Raw genomic sequence first — 12,994 nt, forward strand, 5'->3', positions numbered from 1 at the left:
CATAAAACAGAAGACATTGGGACCAAAGCGAATGATCAGACAACAAAGGTAGAAAAAAGTATTTTATTCAGAATTTATTAATTGGAATGTGTCAGCTTTTAGAAATGTGCATCTGTGATATTTTGCATGAAAGTTTCAATTTTTCTAGTATTGCTGCATGCTGAGTCTGACTTCTTGAGGTAACTTTCCGGTTCAGTATTTTGCCTTCATATCTGTTGTGTCATGTGTTTTTCATGTGTGATCAAGGTGCAGTATTTTGCTAGCATGTAGTATTTGCAGACCTTTCTGTTTTGTTTTTCACTAGGTTGTGTACTGGTATTTTAGAGCCCGGTGTAATTATAGTGCTGCCTTTCCATGCATAAGTTTGTAGCTCGTCCTGTTCTTGGAATTAGTGCTGTTATGGTTTGGTAAGGTTATGAGTGTGTTTTTGGACAAGTTTGTGTATAGTGTTTTGCAGTGGAGAGATTGTGTGTTGGCCTTACTGAGGTGGCACCAAAACATCAGAAAAGGTGTAGAACCTAAATCATGACACACCACCTCTTGAAGGATCTACATATGGTTGTTAATAAAAGGAGCTCATTGTGAACACTATCCACCCTAAAAGGATGTTTTGTGGCTCTACATGAGAATTGTGATATTATGATCCCTTGTTTCATATTGTTGACTGTCTGCATTTTCCGTATGAGTGGTATATTGGTGTATTAGGGTCTGCCCAGTGTAATATTTATGGTACAGTAAGGTTCTGAGTGTGTTTTTACACAAATTTGTGCATAGTGTTTTCCAGTTGAGTGATTGTGGTTAGTATATGCTTTGAACAACCACTTTATTCTTTCACATATGATACATATTTAATATCTAAATTTAATAAAAGGTATTAGTTGTGGCTATTTTATTTTTACTTATTTTTTTCTATGTGTTGTCGGACAATTATGGATATAAGCTCCACCCCTGGCCCCACCCTAACCCCGCCCCCTTTAGCCCCCCCAAACAGTTGGGCCACTGATTGCCTATGGTTATAATACCGCACAATTCAGTTATTGTCTTAGGACACGTGGAGGGGCATAATTGAATGGCGCCAGTCATCTATATGTGCGGCCATCTATCTGGCCGGCGCCCATAGGCGCTCGGTATAAGAGGCTTGGAGAGGCTAAGCCTCCCCCTCTGCTGTAGCAGAATGGATCAGCTGTGGAGTCTAGCTGCTCTGAGGGGATTAAATTGTTGATTTACCTCCATCCTCACAGCAGGAGCTGCAGTGAAAGCCCTCTAGCAGTTGTAGAAATTGGTTTATGGTTTGTTTACCTTACTGCTGGGAAAGCAGGGGGGGTTGGCTGGAGGTGTCCTGGGTTGCCAGGGAGATATTTAAGGAGGATGACTTCCTGACATGCACTGAGGACAGATAGCAGCAGAACGGATACTGGGCCAGCATGATCAGAAAAAGTCACCAGACAACAAAGGTAGAAAAGATCATTTTATTTTCATTATAGTGTTTGGAATATGTCCACTTTGAGAATCAGGTGCTCAACATTAAAAGTTTATATTTATTTACTTATTTATGGCATTTTATCCCACATTAAACATGAATTAGGGTGTTTTGTGGCTCTACATGAGAATTGTGATGATATGATCCCTTGCTTCATATTGTTGACGGTCTGCATTTTCCGTATTTATTTATTTATTTTTTTTAATTTTAGTTACATTTGTACCTCGCACTTTCCCACTCATTGGTGTATTAGGTCTGCCCAGTGTAATATTTATGGTACAGTAAGGTTCTGAGTGTGTTTTTGGACAAAGTTGTGCATAGTGTTTTGCAGTTGAGCGATTGTGGTTAGAATATGCTTTGAGCAACCACTTTATTCTTTGACATATGATACATATCTAATATCTAAATTTAATAAAAGGTATTAATTGTGACATTTATTTATTTATTTTTTCTGTGTGTTATCAGACAATTATGGATTTAAGCTCCACCCCTGGCCCAACCCCTAACCCCCAGGGTTGGTCTTAGGCCGAGGCGACCAAGGCGGGCGCATAGGGCCCCGCGCTTAGGGGAGCCCCGTGCGGCGAGCCTCAGTCAGCCTCTGCCCAGGGCCGGTCCGACATGGACGGTAAACCAAGAAAGCATGGCACGGCGCCGCCGCGCCATGCTTACCACCACCCTGCCCGCCCTCTTCTTCTCCCCCCAATCAAGGAAGCATAATTTTTCTTTTAAATTTACCCTCCATCGCCGGAATCCAGCACAGCAGCGTCACTGAAAGCGCTCCTCCCCTCTCGAGTCCCCCCGACGTCTCTAGCAGAACAGAAGCTCTTCCTGATGCGTTCATTCTCATTGTCCCGCCCTCAAGGGCGGGACAATGAGAATGAACGAATCAGGAAGAGCTTCTGTTCTGCTAGAGACGTTGGGGGGGGGGGGGGGACGCTTTCAGTGACGCTACTGCTGTGCTGGATTCCGGCGATGGAGGGTAAATTTAAAAGATAAATTATGCTTCCTTGGTTGGGGGGGAGAAGAAGTGCCTACTTAACCTGTAAGCAGATCTGATACATTTTAGTGTGTTAGGAAGAAACCCCAGCCAGCATGCACTGTATACCAAACCAAAAAGCTTAATCGAATCTTGATTGGTAGATGGAAGAAAATCACTAATAATGCAGAGTTTTCTTGACGCTGCCGGCCGATTGAGCTTTGATTGGGCCCTAATTTCTCCTCCAGAACCACTGCATGAACTCGGGGATATTTGCACTAATAATTCGTACAGTATTGTAACCTTGAGAGGATGGCAGGAGAGGGCAGGGGGGGACAGGAGGGTCGCTGGACATGGGTGGATGGCAGGGGAGGGCAGGAAGGACAGGAGGGTCGCTGGACATAGATGGATGGCAGGGGGGACAGGAGGGTCGCTGGACATGGGTGGATGGAGGAGAGAGAAGAAATGCTGGACATGGATGGAGGCGAGGGAAGAGTGAGGAAGGAGATGAGGTGAGGGAAAAGGAAAAGAGGAGAAAAAGTGCATATGGATATAGAAAATAGGCAGAAGCTGGATCCACTGGACAGTCAAGTCTGCGGAGGACCCAGCTTTTACTTACGGATGTAGGGCAAGAAATGCAGAAGAAAGGCGGAAAGCAAAGAAATAAATGGAAAGGAAGCCCTGGAAACGAAGTTAAGAGGACAGATAGCAGCACAATCGGATACTGAGCCAGCATAATCAGAAAAACAAAGTCACCAGACAACAAAGGTAGAAAAAACTATTTTATTCAGGATTTATTAATTGGAATATGTCAGTTTTTGGAAATGTGCATCTGTGGTATTTTTCATGTAAGTTTCAATTTTTGTAGTATTGCTGCATGCTGATTCTGACTTCTTGAGGTTACTTTCCAGTTCAGTATTTTGCCTTCATGTGTTTTTCAGGTGTGATCAAGGAAGGTGCAGTATTCTGCTAGCGTATAGTTTGCAGCCATTTTTGGTTTTTTTTCACTAGGTTGTGCACTGGTGTTTTAGAGCCCGGTGTGATTACAGTTGGCTTTCCACGCCACGCATAAGGTTGTAGCTCGTCCTGTCCTTGGAATTAGTGCTGTTTATGGTTTCATGATAGCATTTTGCTTATTATTTAAATCAGTTTTTTTTGTACAAGTTTAGCGTCATTTGGCTTTATTTGAAATTTCATAAATAAAAAAAATTTCTAAAAATGGAATAATCTTATCAATGGGGTGGGGCTAGGGTGGGGGCGGAGCCAGGCTAGGGCAGTGCTATGGTGGGGCGGGACTAGGATGGGGCCCCACCAAATTGGTCTGCATAGGGCCCCGCACTTGCTAAGACCGGCCCTGCTAACCCCGCCCCCTTTAGCCTCCCCAAATAGTTGGGCCACCGACCGCCTATGCCGGCGCCGCAAAGGGCAGTCTCGAACTGTATTATCGAAAAAGATGGCCAGCCATCTTTCATTTCGATAATACGTTTGGGGCAGGCCAAATGTCAGAGATGGCCGAGTTTGAGATGGCTGGCATCGGTCACCAACCCCCTCTATGCCAGCCTGAAATGTCATACCCAGCTCCATGACAGCAGTATGCAGATCCCTGGAGCAGTTCACTTCAGGAAGGTGGACCCAGGTCCACCCCCCTACCTGTTACACTTGTGGTAGTAAATCTGAGCCCTCCAACCCCCCCCCCCCAAACCCACTGTAGCCACATGTAGGTGCCCCCCTTCACCCATAAGGGCTATGGTATTGGTGTACAGTTGTGGGGAGTGGGTTTTGGGGGGGATTTGGGGGGCTCAGCACCTAAGGTAAGGGAGGTATGCACCTTGGAGCAATTTTTGAAGTCCACTGCAGTGCCCCCTAGGGTGCCCGGTTGGTGTCCTGGCATGTCAGGGGGACCAGTGCACTACAAAAGCTGGCTCCTCCCATGTCCAAATGGCTTGCATTTGGACATTTTTGACATGGACATCTTTGGTTTCGAAAATCACAGAAAGTCAGAAATGTCCAAATCCAAGGATGCCCAAATCTAGGGACATCCAAATTTAAGGATTTGGACGTCTCTGATGGTATTTTCGAAACAAAAGATGGATGTCCAACTTTTTTCAAAAATACGTTTTCCCCCGCCTCTGGATTTCATCGTTTTGCAAAGATGTGCAAATCGCAACTTGGACGTTTCTTTCGAAAATGCCCCTCCGTGTATCGCTCCATGGTGCGTTTGCACCTTGATTATTGCATTAAATTCTGGTCATCATATCTCAAAAAATAATAATAATAGAGAAATTAGAAAAGGTTAAAAGAAGAGTGACTAAAATGATAAAGGGGATGGAACTCCTCTTGTATGAAAAAAGGCTAAAGAGGTTAGGGCTCTTCAGCTTGGAAAAGAGACAGATGAGGGGAGATATGATTGAGCTCTACAAAATCGTGAGTAGTGTAGAATGAGTAGATCAAATTTTACTCATCCAAAACTACAAAGACTAGGGGACATTTGAGGAAGTTACATGAAATACTTTTAAAACAAATAAGGGAAAGTATTTTGCACTCAACAAATAGTTCAGCTCTGGAACTCTTTGCTGGAGGAAGGATTAACAATAGTTAGCGTATCTGAGTTTAAAAAAGGATTGGACAAATTCCTGGAGGAAAAGTCCGTAGTCTGCTATTAAGACAGACATGGGAAGCAACTGCTTGCCCTGGGATTTGTAGTATGGTATGATAGTTAGAGAAAAGTGGGAAGTGGACCCTATCTTGAATCTTTCCAGCAACACACTTACGCAGTTAGAAATGGATGTTTTACAAAAAGGGTTGTCATTTGTACCTACGGTCAAATACAATGCCTTTCAGACCAGGATTGACCTCTTTAAATTTAGTTGGAAATTACAGATCATCCAAACCTTTTCCAACACTACAACTCCGATGATGGATATGTCCATAGTAAAGAAGCCATCTACCTGGATTTCACCAGGTCCAGCTCATCCATTTATACAAGCATTCTCCGCATGTGTAAAAAATGATGTTATCCAACTAGAAAAGAAGAAACGATTACGTTACTACAATACAACTAGAAAAGAACAAGAAGCTATTGCCAATCTCAGCCGCAATCAAGAAATAGTGATCAAACCAGCAGATAAGGGAGGAGGAATTGTGGTTATGAATCGTGAAGACTATGTAGAAGAGATCATAAGACAACTTTCAGACCTCGAATTTTTTTTTTTTTTTTTAGTTTAAATTTCTTTATTAATTTCAAATTAAACAAAGATACATCTCTTTGAATTGATACATCCATTTCAAACTTCAAATAACATATAAAGAATATAATTACGAAGAAATTTTCTTATAAAATGGTGGATTCGAGACGGTATAAAACCAAAGGAAGTTAGCATAACAAATAAGTAAATTGAAGTATACTAGCAGCGGTTCTTTAAATATTTTTGGGACTTGATATTTGGGTTAAGGCCTGGTTCCTCTTCATATCAAGGAAAGACCGCAATTGTTCAGGTTCAAAAAATATATTTTTTTTCTCCTTAAATATCAACATGCATTTACATGGAAATAGTAACTGGAATATCGCCCCAATTGTAAGAGATTCCTGTTTCATGTCCAGAAATTTTTTTCGCCTCTGTTGTGTCCATCATGCAATATCTGGAAATATAGAGACCTTGCTTCCTTTAAAATCCGGATGAATATTTTTAAAATAAAGTCTCATTAAAGATTCTTTATCCTGTAGGAAAACAAATGTTACAATTAAGGTTGCTCTAGTCTGTGTATTGTCCATTGATTGCTCTAGAAAATTTGTTAAGTCCAATTTCTCAGGTAAATCAGGTTTAGGAATATCTTTTTGTGGGGAAATCTTCATTTCCAGATAATAGATTTTTTGAAGTGGAGGTAATGATTGTTCGGGGTATTTGAATACCTCTTTCAAAAATTTTTCAAACATATCCTTGGGAGTGACAAACTTAGATTTTGGAAAATTTAACAATCTTAAGTTCAGGTTTCTTGATTGATTTTCAAGATTCTCTAATTTCCTATGAGTTAGTATTCGGTCCCCTGAAATCAATGATTGTTGTTGAGAAATTTTTTCTAATTGTCCTTCCAAGTCAGTTTGTTTTTTCAACAACCCTTCAGACTGACTTTTTAAGAAGTTTATCTGCGTTGAATTATTCAAGGAGACAGTAATGAATGAGGTACAAACCTTGTGGAGAGATTCTAAAGCCGTCCAAATCGTCTCCAGCGAGTCCTCGTGGGGTTTTGCCAGGGGCTGCATCGCCAAGACACAAGAGGTAATTTCCTCCTGTGTTGCTGTTGTCGGCGGTTCCTCCATGGTCTCCCCCACCGTTATCCCGGGCAATCGCTGGGCTCCCTGCGCCGGTCCTAGAGTCGAATTTAGCGTCGCTATTGCCTCCGGAGCGCGCCACTCCTTCGACCCCGTACTGTCTTCGGCGGTCGGTACAACGCTTCCGAGTGCATGCGGTGGTGTCGGGGTCAATGGTCCCAACGGGCTGAACGATAGATCGCTCTCCTGAGCAGGGCTCTTCCTTTCCCCGCTAGTGGAAACGCCTGATTCCGGAGTAGAAACCAGAAATGCAGACAGAGACTGCTGCCCAGGCAAGGAAGGGATCTGCTTCGGGAGGGGTGGGCCCCTCGGCTTCCCTTTCCTTTTCGGCATGATTGAACAGGAAAAAGTCCATTGTAGAGGCAAATTTTCGGGAGCGTCTTAGTCGCACATCCTGCTAGGTCGCCATCTTGAATTTGCCCAGACCTCGAATTTCATATCCCCCTGGAAAAAGATCCGACTCCAGAGCTGCAGGAGGACATTAAAGAACTTATAGACATATCATCACGTATGGGCTTCCTCACCAAGAAAGAAAAAGAATTCCTACAGGTTAAGCATCCAGTTATTCCCACCATTTATATGCTTCCAAAGATTGACAAATCGTTAGAGAATCCTCCAGGCAGACCCATCGTATCTGGAAGTGGATCTGTGCTGGAGCCTCTGTTATTTTTGTAGATTTTTTCATTCATCCTTTTGTCCCTCAAATCCCCTCTTGTGTACGGGATACCACAGACATGATAAATATATTACAAGATTATGAAGGACCTCTGGCAGATACAATTATGGTTACATTAGACATAGAATCACTGTATACCAACATTCCCCAGATGGAAGCACTCAAAATTATTGAAACAACCCTTCTGAAGAGGACTACACACAAAAGAATCCCTAACCACCTTATTTTAACTTTTGCAACTCTGGCTCTTACCAAGAATTATTTCTTATTCCAAGATACTTTTTATCAGCAAATTAAGGGGACAGCCATGGGATCTACCATGGCCCCCGATCTGGCTAACCTATATGTGGGCAACTTTGAACAACTGCATCTGACAACATGTGTCTATTCGGAGAATATCAAGATTTACAGAAGATATATTGATGATATTTTCATTCTGTGGAACGGCGATATTGAGTCATTATGGCTCTTCCATACGCGGTTGAACTCCAGGGACCCAGACCTTAAATTCAAAATGGAATTTAGTGAAGATCATGTACACTTTTTGGATTTGGCCATTTAAAAAAACAAACAAACATACTTTTTTCAAACCACAATATATAGGAAACCGACAGGAATGTTTTCTTACACTATACTAGTCACCATAATCCATCACTGAAGTGCAATTTACCTCTCAGCCAATTCCTCAGGTTATGTAGGACCTGTTCAGATTTTGATGACTTCAACACACAATCAGAAAAATTGAAAAAGGAGTCTGTGATTAAAGTGGTACTCTATACATCAGTATCCCGTCTCCCTGGAGTCACTGATCCACTTCCCACTTTTCTCTAACTGTTGTTCTCTCGTGGGAGTTAGTGTTCATCCACCTCGGTGGATCACCTCCTCCTTGTATGGTATGATGCCATGATTTGGGTTTCTGCCAGGTACTTGTGACCTGTCTTGGACACTGTTTGGAAAACAGGATACTGGGCTAGATGGACCATTGGTCTGACCCAGTATGGCTACTCTTAGTTTCTTATGCTATGAAAGATACATTGGATAAACATTTCCCATATATATAGTACTCTCTCTGTCTATACATAGGCTTTAGAACATCCCACAACTTTATAGAGGCCTTATTCCATTACTATAAATTGAAAGACATACTAAAGGACAAAACCAGGGCGGCAGTGAGATATGCACTCCAAATGAACACAGGGAGCCTACAGGTGGCCAAGCTACACCACCCAAGCAAAACACTGCCAAGGAACCATATGATTGTAAGGTTACAAAGGACTGCTCATTAGAGGGCACATTAAGGTCAAGCTGACATCATACAATATCTATGCCTATGGAATGTTTGTGCTGGTCAATGGATATATCATACTGCTCCCTGTTGTTTCATTATTAAGGGGTAACTATTAGCTCCAAGTTTGTTCAATGCAATTTTATGTGCATTATGTCCATTCAGATGCATCACGGTGTTATTGGTAACCCTTTGGTAAGTTTAAAGTTATCAAGTACCTGTGCTACACTTCCCGGGATGTATTGCTTGGTGATGAGGTAATAAATCCCAAGGACATGCGTATATAGGAATAAACAGGATACCGGATAGGATTAAAACACAGTATCCATTCCCTTCTTCACTTTACCCTCCTGGCACTGAACTTATGACCACTTGAATCCATTCAGTTCCTCTACTTAAGAACTTTTAGAATATCTGTATTGGTGTTGAGGGTAGCGGCTACCTGTTAACATGATTGAGAGTATTACCCTCACTAATTTACATCCTCTTCAGTATGGTTTTGAAGGTATGCCTCCACTCACAGAATACTCAGAAGCAGCAGGCAGAGAGACGACACCAGCTTGGTGCCAGCGAATAATGGCATGGATGTGAACTTTTCCTGGCCTGCCAGGGCACACTACATCTGCCTTAGTATAGGTATGTAGAATTTGTCAGCAGGTACTGCCGCACCTTCACACATTCAGCCTACCGTTTGGGGGACATGTAGCACACCATATGGTTATTCCTAGCTTTCCTACTCATAAGCAGTAAGTATATTATCTCCTTTTTTTATTTACTTAATTAAATTTTTACACGTAAAACATGCAATTTGTAATACATTGCATAACTTGATCAATAAACACAATAATTATAATATTGTAAATTTACATAAACATTCATTAAAGCCGGGTAAGAACAGGTTAGACAATTGATTAGACCACAACTCTAACAATAGGGGGGAAGTGATTTAGATAATAGGAGATCTCAATGAAGAAAAAGAAAATAAACACATATGGCCTGGCCTTTCCACTCTTGCATCTATTGATAATCAGATAACATCAATTACTCTGCATGTTTAATGGCTAATTTTTTCATCTCTAGAAACACATTAAGATGTTCCGGTTCAAAAAAAGTATATTTTACACTCAAATATTTAACCAGACATTTACATGGGTAGGCAAGTAAATACGTTGCCCCCAAGGCTCGGGTCTCTTTTCTATATGAAAGAAATATCTTTCTCCTATCTTGGGTTGTCTTACAAACATCCGGGTAAATCCACACTCTTTGACCACAAAAAATGTTTAAGGCATTTTTTAAGTATAACTTCAGCACAGCATTCAAATCCTGCTCAAAAACAAATGATATCAGAAGAGTCCTACGTTGTTCAATTTCAGAAAGAGATGTCTCTAATATTAATGAAATGTCCAACTGTGCTTGAGAATCCTGGGGTATATTCCTCAAATTGGTTTTCTTACCACCATCTCCTGGTTCAGCTTGCGAAGGAATAGGTAAATAGTATATTCTATTGAAAGGAGGAATAGCTGAATCCAGGTATAGTAGAATTTCTTGTAAATACTTCTTGAACATTTCAGTAGGGCTCAATTCTTTAATCCAAGGAAAATTTATTATTCTAAGGTTCAACCTTCTATTAAAATTTTCAAATTGTTCAATTTTCCTATGTGTTACCATTTTGTCTGTTACCAAGGATTCAGTCACAGATTTTAAGGATTTTACTTCTTGCTGAAGTTTTTCAGTTTGTATAATCGATTCCTCTTTGGTTTTTTCAAGGGAATTAGTCAAAAAATCAATTTTACTTACTAATTGAGAAGTCACCCGGGCAGATTTTGTAACCGTCTGGTTTAAACCCTGCAATATCTTCCATATCATCTGCAGGTTTATCTCCGCCGGAGGATTCCCCTCCAAAGAAGATTCCTCAGCGTTCGGGGGGGGTGGGGGTGGGGGGGGAGTTAGTGCCGTCTGAGGTTTGGTCTAACACGCCTTCCGTAGTAGACTCATCCTCCTCTCTCCGCCCCGGAATCGCTGGTGGCAGAGGTCGATTATCTGGCGGCAAGAGTGATATTTCCCATTCCGAGGGAGTCATGGCTCCTCTAACGGCTCCCAAATCGGCATCGCTCGCCATTGTAACGGGGATAGGCGTCGTGAATCGGTCCAGTGTTTGTTGGGACAGGGAGGAAGTTCGGGCCGCTGGCATCAGGCCCTTAACTATCCCCTTCCTTTTGGTATGGGGCATTTCCAGCTAAGGTAAGAAAAAAGGGAAAGCAAGGCTACCAGCAAATCCCCCATACTCGATTCACAACCGCTCAGGCCGCCATCTTGACACGCCCCCAGTAAGTATATTATCTCATGCTTATTGTTGACTTAAACTTGAATAGATAATGAATGTGACTGCTGAGTGGACGGGATGGACCGTTCAGAACATTATCTCCTGGCACTATGTTACTATGCTATATTAATAGCATTCTGACTCATGGGGCACGGTACATCTACACATATTTTACATACCAACATATACAGCCTTTTCCGTATGGTGCCTGCAGGAGGGAGGGACAGATGGCATTCTACACACGCACACCAGCAACTAGCCACTGAATAGCAGTCAGATCACACTACATCTTCACAATTCAGTTTTGACATGCACGCTCTCACATGTAACTCTGGGCCCCAGTTCAGATCCTTGGTGTTACACCTCCATTGATACGCTGTGGTGCACATTTAACTAGCTTAACTTGCTTCGCACTGGGAAACCTGCTGCGGTTAACTAGAATGTACATCAAGAAATCAGTGGTTAAACCAGTATTCAGTACATGGTATTTAGGACAAGAGGTCGACAATGCTTAGCGACAAGCATGAGGCTATTGACTAAGGGCTTCGGCAACATAATTCATGACAGCAGTTCTTACATTTCTATCAGTACAGAGTCTCTGTTGGCTTTGATGTTCAACTTGGTGTCACTTTAGGTTCACCAGCTAAGAACATACCTGACTGCTAGATAGGGTATTTAATTATTTATTGCATTTGTATCCCACAGTTTCCCACCTATTTGCAGGCTCAATGTGGCTTACATAGTTTTATTAACATTATCATACTAGGGTATCAGATACAGTTAGTATTGTGCCGAGATTAAGTAGGGAAGAGAGAAGAGGAAGGGAGTGATTAGGGTAGTAATAGAAGGTGGGTTTTCATAACTGAGTAGGTTGGTGAGGTGGAATAGTGAGGTTCTCGGTTCTCGTTGTAGGCTTTGTTGAAGAAGGATGTATTCAGGGCTTTGCAAAGGATGGTTATTTCGTTGATTGTTTTCAGGTCTGTAGGTAGTGCATTCCATAACTGCATGCTCATGCAAGAGAAGGTAGTGGCATGCATCAGCTTGTATTTTAGTCCTTTACAGCTGGGGAAGTGCAGGTTGAGAAATTTGCAGGATGATCTTGTGGCATTTCTGGGAGGTAGGTTCATGAGGTTTAACATGTATATTGGGGCGTCTGCGTGAATGATTTTGTGTACAATCGTGCAGATCTTGAACGCAATTCGTTCCTTAATTGGGAGTCAGTGAAGTTTCTCTCTTAAGGATTTTGCACTTTCATATTTGTTTTTTCCAAATATGAGTCTGGCGGCAGTATTCTGGGCAGTTTGGAGTTTTTTGATAGTTTGCTCTTTACAACCAGCGAACAGTGCGTTGCAATAGTCTAGATGACTTATTACCATTGATTGTACCAGGGTGCGGAAGATGTGTCTCGGGAAGAACGGTTTTATTCTTTTGAGTTTCCACATGGAGTAGAACATCCTTTTCGTTGTGTTTTTCACGTGGGCATCAAGAGTGAGGTTTCGATCAATGGTGACTCCAAGAATTTTCAAGTTTTGTGAGACAGGAAGAGAACAGTATGGTGTGATTATGGTAACTACATCTACACTGTATACCTTGAATGCTAGCACTTACAATGGTAAAACCAGCATATAATTGAGGCTGGGTAGGGTAATTAGAATGAAACACAGTATCTGAATGTTCTGGAACACAGAACACGATATCTGAATGTTTACAAAGCGCAGCATCTTAAAATAAGTCCAAAGTTCTTTTACTGAAGACTTCTAGTCGCCATCTCGTACAGGAATTTGCCTAGGACCTGGGTCTTATCACTGTTCTGACTCAACACGTCTTCTCTCTCAAACTGTATATTCTTTAAGTGTCCTTGTCCGAGCCGGCACAAATTCTGCCAGGGGAGGGGATGAGCGCTCTTTTCTGGTACAGTGTGACC

At 42.0% G+C, this 12,994-nt stretch overlaps 1 protein-coding gene across 1 annotated transcript in view; it reads left to right on the forward strand.

Moving 5' to 3' along the window:
• Nucleotides 1-7,296: 7,296 nt before the first annotated feature.
• Nucleotides 7,297-12,994, forward strand: part of LOC115458169 (vomeronasal type-2 receptor 26-like) — a 42,927-nt gene continuing 37,229 nt past the window's right edge. The window contains exons 1-2 of the mRNA XM_030188027.1: nucleotides 7,297-7,416; nucleotides 8,913-8,942. Of these exons, the coding sequence (XP_030043887.1) occupies nucleotides 7,297-7,416; nucleotides 8,913-8,942 (150 nt within the window). The remainder of the gene's footprint in view (nucleotides 7,417-8,912; nucleotides 8,943-12,994) is intronic.

Source organism: Microcaecilia unicolor, chromosome 14, assembly GCF_901765095.1.
Source record: "Microcaecilia unicolor chromosome 14, aMicUni1.1, whole genome shotgun sequence".
In the NCBI taxonomy this organism is placed as follows: Eukaryota; Metazoa; Chordata; class Amphibia; order Gymnophiona; family Siphonopidae; genus Microcaecilia; species Microcaecilia unicolor.